This window comes from Microtus ochrogaster, unplaced genomic scaffold (assembly GCF_000317375.1).
Source record: "Microtus ochrogaster isolate Prairie Vole_2 unplaced genomic scaffold, MicOch1.0 UNK3, whole genome shotgun sequence".
Taxonomy (NCBI): Eukaryota; Metazoa; Chordata; class Mammalia; order Rodentia; family Cricetidae; genus Microtus; species Microtus ochrogaster.
In genome coordinates this window covers 1469599-1476905 of record NW_004949101.1, presented here as the reverse complement: position 1 = coordinate 1476905, position 7307 = coordinate 1469599, and the positions used below count along the sequence as shown (strand labels likewise).

General features: G+C 50.1%; 1 protein-coding gene across 1 annotated transcript in view; it reads left to right on the top strand.

Annotated features, from left to right (window-relative positions):
- The first annotated feature begins 246 nt into the window (after positions 1-246).
- Pax1 (paired box 1) overlaps positions 247-7307 on the top strand; it is an 8226-nt gene continuing 1165 nt past the window's right edge. The window contains exons 1-4 of the mRNA XM_005365487.2: positions 247-508; positions 940-1569; positions 3026-3171; positions 3598-3820. Of these exons, the coding sequence (XP_005365544.1) occupies positions 247-508; positions 940-1569; positions 3026-3171; positions 3598-3820 (1261 nt within the window). The remainder of the gene's footprint in view (positions 509-939; positions 1570-3025; positions 3172-3597; positions 3821-7307) is intronic.

Here is a 7307-nt window from a genome sequence, read left to right as displayed (position 1 = left end):
GGGGGGGAGGGAGTGGGGCAGGATGGGTTCCGGAGGGGGTGGAAAAAGGCTGAGGGGGAAGCCAGGAGCTAGGAGGAGGGGTAGAGTTTCTGGGCGGGGAGGGGGAACGCCAGGGCGCGGTGACGGGAACCAATGAGCTGCCAATTCGTGAGTCTCCGGCGTGACTGCAGAGATTGACGTGGAGGACACGTCAAATTGATTCTCGCACCCCACAGCTTCCCGGTCAGACGAATTTCTCCCAATCGGATGAAGTTCACCTTGGGCCTGGGGTCGCGGGCCTGGAGAGTGTCCTGGGAACGGGCGGCGGCGGCTGCGGCGGTGGGCCCCGGGGCGGGTGGCGCGCTGGGCAGCGGCTCACTGCGCGTCTCCAGCCGCCGCGGCCCTCGGCTCGCGCGCGCCCTCCCTCTATGCCTCTCCGGCCGTGGCGGCGCCCGAGCTCTCCCGGACTGCGCCGGGCCCAGCCCCCGCCGCTCCGGCGCCAGACAGCTGGCCGGCCCGCGCGCGATGGGTAAGGGGCGAGCCTAAGGCAGTACGCGGGCGGGTGAGGAGCTGTGCTCAGACTCTCTGTTTCCTTCGTTCCCGATGATCCCCTTTCCTTGGGCAAAATGGTTCTGTGCCCTCAGGAGCCGAGTTCTCTGACGTCCCCGGCCCTCGAGGGGACAGTCTCTTAAGTTGGGCAGGAGGTGAAGACGCCACCAAAGTCGCGAGAGGGCGCGGGGGTGGGGGGGCTGAAGCGCACAATGTTTGCCTCTGGTCCTGACTTTTGCCAGCATGTACCCCTCTTTTCTCTCAAAATCTGAGCTGTCAGGGGTAGGGATGGACCTGCAGGTTACCTTAGAGTAGCACTAGGATGCAGGGCATTGGCCCTCGAGGACACCCTTGGCTAACCCGCCGGTGTTTTCTTCCCTGCCTGCTCACGTCTATCCGGCGCGTCCGCAGAGCAGACGTACGGCGAAGTGAACCAGCTCGGTGGCGTGTTCGTCAACGGCCGTCCTCTGCCCAATGCCATCCGCCTGCGCATCGTGGAGCTAGCACAGCTGGGTATCCGACCCTGTGACATCAGTAGGCAACTGCGGGTCTCGCATGGTTGCGTGAGCAAGATCCTGGCGCGCTATAACGAGACCGGCTCCATCCTTCCCGGGGCTATTGGGGGTAGCAAACCCCGAGTCACCACCCCCAACGTAGTGAAGCACATCCGGGACTACAAGCAGGGGGACCCTGGCATCTTTGCCTGGGAGATTCGCGACCGGCTCCTGGCTGATGGTGTCTGTGACAAGTACAACGTGCCTTCTGTGAGCTCCATTAGTCGCATCCTGCGAAACAAGATTGGCAGCCTGGCGCAGCCAGGTCCCTTCGAACCAAGTAAGCAGCCTCCGCCGCAGCCTGCGCTGCCCTACAATCATATTTACCAATACCCGTACCCCAGCCCAGTGTCACCCACGGGCACTAAGATGGGCAGTCATCCCGGGGTCCCTGGCTCAGCGGGCCACGTCAGCATCCCGCGTTCATGGCCCTCCGCACATTCAGTCAGCAACATCCTGGGCATCCGGACGTTTATGGAGCAAACAGGTCAGTCATGTTGTCTTCTGTAATTATCTACAAAAGGGTAGAATTGGGAGCGGGCAGATGAGCGAGGGGGGGGTGCATGCCCTTCTCCTCCTAGGACTGATTTTTGACTTAGAGAATAGTTCAGCACTGGTCACAGAAGCTGGGGGTCCAGAACCTTCTGTGGGAGTCTTCGGACATCTTGAACTTTTTATGACAAATATGGAAAATATTTCCCAAACAGAAGAGCAGACGCAGACCACAAAATCGGAGGCTTGAAATTGCACTTTTTCATTCTTGCAAAAAAGAATGCAAATGCCTATCGCCCAAATCTAAGCCAAACAAACCGCTCAGGACATTCTGTAGGACCCTTTCTCTAGCTTTCAGGTTCCTTCCGAGAGCTTAAGCAGGCCCAGAAGCTCTTTTGAGTAAAATAGAAAGAGCCCTGTGGTGTGATCAGTTTTTCCTTGTAAGTATGGCTCAGATCTCTGTCAGGTTCAGAGGCCTTTCAAGTCCTGTCCTTAGACTAGTGGTAACGGTGCCCCATTCTCTTCAGGGACAGTCACTGGGATTTGTGCTTTGATTGTCATTAAAATTCAGTCAAATGGTGGTAGTTTCTGTTGGATGGAAAAGGCCAGAAATTTCAGTCAACTTTGGTGCCCTGCTTAGGACGATATATATATGTGGATATTTTCTAGAAGCAACAGTAGCCTTTCCCAAGCAGCTAGTGCTATGCTAGCAGACTCCGGACTACAGTAAGCAGTCTAGGAGAAGCAAGCCTAGGAAAGAAAAGGGCTTAGCCCAGGCGTGGGACGGATTTCCCAGGCCTCACACACCGTTTCTCTGGGTGGCTCTAAACCAGAATAACAATAGCACCGACAACGACACTTCCCAAGGAGCAGCAGGAGGCAGGTGCTTGGGAGGTGACTACCAGGCCTGTGCGGGCATCTAGAGTCTTCCCTTGGCTGGGGACGCACACCTGAACTGGGAACAGCTCTGTGCCTGGTGTAGGTCGAGTTTCCGCCTCATTTGGGAGATCAAGAATGTCCCAGAGAGGTTGTCCCAGGCCAAAATGAACTCTTAGACCTTTAGATGATAACCAAGACATCTAGAGGCTTACACAATTTTCCAGAAGTTGCATTGAATTTGGATCTTTCTGGTTGTCACTTTTGAGCAGTGTAGAAACAGCCGGTTGACCCCCGCTCTTGCTTATATATTTTCGTAGGAAGCGGGCCAAGGGTTGGGGGAAAGTGAAGGGCAGGCTCTGTCGTTTCTGCTCTGAGTGAAAGTGAAATGCTGGGCCCTGCCACCCCTGTACTCCCAAAGAAAGGTCTTGGGAGTTTGTGGCACCCCCAGGGTAAGTGCAGGGTGCAGGAGGGGTGTCTGGCAGCACTCATGGCTTCTCATTGGGTCCTTGGCTAGTCTACAAAAATCTGGCTGGAGGTCTTCACAGGCTTCCACTGCCTCTTCGTTCCTGCAGGGGCCCTGGCCGGGGGCGAAAGCGCTGCCTACTCCCCCAAGATGGAAGACTGGGCAGGTGTGAACCGTGCTGCTTTCCCCGCCGCCTCGTCAGCAGTGAACGGGCTCGAGAAACCTGCCTTGGAGGCAGACATTAAATACACTCAGGTAACCAGAATATGGGACAGGAGGTGACCTGGGGGGGGGGGCAGAGAAAAGGTTGGGGGAGGGAGACAGAGAGACAGGCAAGCTTCAAGAAATCTGGGCAGCGATCATCTTCAGTGGCTAATTGCTGTCCTCAAGTCCCAAGGTCCTAGTTTACAGCCGCCTGACTTCTGAGAGAAGAAGACTGGCTTGTTTTGTGATTAAAAAAAAAAGAGAGACTGAAAGCCCCCCCCTTCTCTAAACCCTGAAGGTAGCTACCTCGACCTCCTTGCTTTTTATTAGCGCTGATATCATTGGAGTAGATTCTAAGAAATCGGTTTGCTAAAGAGTCCCAGAATAGAGACAAGCGACAGGACCGCAGAATCCATGTCAGCTTGGCCTGTGCTGGAGAAGTCGGCCGGGTTTCTGACAGTCTGTCTCTATCCGCAGTCGGCCTCCAGCCTTTCCGCAGTGGGTGGCTTCCTTCCTGCTTGCGCCTACCCGGCTTCCAACCAGCACGGTGTATATAGCGCTCCAGCAGCCGGCTACCTTTCCCCTGGCCCGCCCTGGCCACCCACCCAGGGACCCCCGCTGGCGCCCCACGGAGCTGGTGTGGCGGTGCACGGCGGGGAGCTTGCAGCAGCAATGACCTTCAAACACCCCAGCCGAGAAGGTGAGGGGCACCATCTGGGAGACGTCCGGATACTGAAAGGGTTAGGAAGTGGGAAGAGGAGCCTGGGAGGTAGAAGAGAGAGAAGAGGGGAGGGAGAAAAATGAGTGACGGGAGAGGAGAGGAAAAGAGGAGAGAGGGGTGGAGAGGGAAGGGGGGGGGACTCTAGAATACTAGAAACAAACCCGAGTTAACTATGCAGCTTCTTGCGGCAGGGCAGATTCATCTCTGTCAGGTGTACTTAAGAAAAGACACAGAAAGACTGAGAGACTCCCCAAAACCGCTCCCTTTAACTTTATTGAGAGAGAAGGAAGAAAGTTGGGCTGGTAAACACGATTTTAGGTGTGGTCGATTCCGGAGTTCTTGCTACGTTGGTCAAGTTATTGCTCCTCTCTGGCCTCCCAAGAACGGTCTAAAACGCCCTCCAGGTCCACATTTGTGTAGCCTGCAAAATGTTGCTTCTACAGCAGCATACCTGCCAGTGGCACTCCGACCTCCGCACCTGGACTCTGTTGGTCCCTGCCCATCTGTTTCTTTCTAGTTCCCCCCCCCCCTTTTTTTTAACTTTGGTTCTGGTCTCTTCTTAGATTCTTTTTCTTCAGCGCATTCTGTGGGGAAAATGAAAAAAACGTTTCATCTTTGGTCTTCGGAAGTTCAGGTTGTTCCTTTCCCAGGGCGCTGTGACTTAAAACCTCATCTCCACCCCCACCGCAATCTGCTCCCTAAAAAGCCAACTAAGAGATTCAACCCGTGGGACCGGCATGGATTAAATCACACTGTCCACGGGGGTTCTGGTTTTTCACTGAACTTGGGAAATAATTCACCTGATCTTTAATCTGCCAGTTATGAATCTGCCTATATTTTGGTTTTGATTGCCAAAAAATTTAAGCTTCACTGCTCCGATCAGGATGGTGGGGGGGGATGCCTCAGCTTCAGCAGAGAAGGGGGCTGTCATACACACTTCAGGCCAGCACGGGCCAGGTGGCTGTTCTGGGCTAAGAAAAGAAACTTTACCTCATCTGTCTCACACCTACTAAGGCCAGAGGCGGTGGCAGTGGGGGTTGGTGGCCATAGCCAGGCTGATGATGGTGACTCCCAGACAAAAAGAGTTATTTCCATGAAGTTTTGGGGAGGCAGAGTGACAGGATCTGAGTGCTGGAAGGGAAGACTAGGGTACCATCCATAGAAGTGAGCTAAAGGAAGAAAACAGCTTTTGCATTTTTTAAAATATTTTTTAAAAGAACATTCATATCCTAGGATGTTAAGATAATGCTCATTTGCCTAATTATTCAGAAATTCAAGTGCAGAAAACTGACCGAGTTGGATAATTTATTTTAATTTTGTTTAAATAATAGAATAATACGACTTACTTATTTGTAGGAAAATCCAAGAACAAATTCTGAAAGCCTGAGATTATGAACTCCCAATAGCCTTACATTTAAGGATAGCTGAAGGTTGCAGTGTGGAGATTTCACTCAGGTCGTCCACTTCTCCCTCTGAAACTCAGGACTGTTGATATTAATATTTGAATCAAATTTGCTACACTATGTAAAGAGCTCAACTGAGCAGGCTTACTTGAATTAAATAAGTACAGCCACGAATTTAAGTGAGTTCTGCTGGATTGAGCCCAAGGGGAATGAAGACACAGGAAAATAAAGAGTTCTTTGATATCAGAGGGAAGTAGTCCATTTTCAGAAGGGTCGCTTGGTACCCGAAGGTGCTTCCAGCCCCACGTTACCCCACATTAGAAACAGGGGGTGCAGTGTGGTGGGTAAGATCCAAAGGTGATCACAGGAGCTCTTAACTCTAAAATCCTGTAGTAAACTTTTGTCAGGGATCTGTATTTTGGTTTATTTCTATTTCTGATTGATTTTCTTTATCAGACAACTTTTCGAAACAGAACACCTCGCTAGCTGTTGTATCCCTGCCCTGTGGCTCTCTTATCTGCTTCCTTCAATAAAATGTCCCATTTTCAAAACCTACAACCAAGCTATGTTGGTCACCAAATTAGTAACTGACCCACAAAGTTCCTTTGAAAAAAATTGGTGAAAGGAATTATCCGCACCCATCTTGATAAACGATTTTTCAGGCTGGCATGCACCCATTTATGTTCAGGGCGTGTAAAAAGAATTGTTCATTAAGCACCTGTTTTTGAAGCGTGAGAATTATACACTCCCGTGGGTGTGACTTTATACTCTTCTCATGGGCAGAAGATCAGATTTTAGAGATTGCTTCCTAAATGGTCTTTGAAAAATCGAGGAAAAGTTTACAATACAGTGCCATTTACTTTCAACAATTTATTAACAATTGAGTCTTCAGAGAAAGCTACTTCATGAATTTAAGGTCATTTTTAAAATTTATAATATCAGATTTATAATATTTAATTAATTATTTGATACAAAATTGTGGAAACAGTGAGTTCATATGAATATGAATACTTAGTAAAGTCAAATTATTTTGATGATCTGATGCCTACCCGGAATACAATTTACACTGGAGTGTCCCTCCAGTTACCTTCAAATGGGCATCTTACTGGTTATTCAGCCTAGAGCCTCAAATATCAGCTTATGCTTCACAATTTACTGCCTTTTCTTGGTGAAAGGTTCCCTCCTATGCAGGCAAGAAATGATGTTGTTTCCCTCTGAAATGGGAACTTTAGTTATTGGGAACTGAGAAAAGTAAGGAAACCTTATTCTCTTCACATAAGGAGGTGTGGGTTTTAAAAAACACTCACATCCACCCAAAGCTCTTCAAGCAAGAACTTGCCTGCCCACCGGTGACAGACACCCCGTCCCCCATGACCTCCTCTCAAGGCAAAAGACATTCACAGAAACCAGCAAACCTTTAGGGTTCTAAAATTGCTCCCAGGAGGGATTAAGAAAAAAAAAAAAAAGGAGGTGAGGGAGTGAGACTTGGAAATCAAATCTGTGAGCGTCATTTTCTGGCTTCCAGTGAGAAAACCCACACAAGGAAAATTGGCTATTTATAGTTGTTAAAGAGAATTTGTAATTTTATTCTGATTATTGCTGATCCAAAGTTAGGGCTTGCAGGATACCAAAAGAGAATGGTGTCATGAATGGCTAGCTAGCTTTTGCAAATGATAGAACTCCTTGCTAGCCCTTTTCTCTCTTGGTGGAGTTCCGAGCCTCCCTTGGTCCTGCCACACAGTGCTAAGCCCTTACTATTCAGGTATTTTAAAGATGTCTACCACAGTCACGGTCCCACAGATTAAAGTATGCCAAGTGACCCTAGCTGGAGGTCCCCAGAATGGTACACACTCACGTCTAAAAGGGGAGGGGCTGAGACAGAGATGAAAGCTAAGGAGAGTTTTGCCTAAGTAGGGTGGAATCCCTCTCCTGGCTCCAGGGTGTTTATTTTTCCCACTCATCTCTAAGGTAACTCACTCTTGCCAGAGAATCCTCCTCCTCCTCCTCCTCCTCCTCCTCCGATGTTTTTAAAACAGTTCCCCACTTTTGAAGTGTGTGGATGA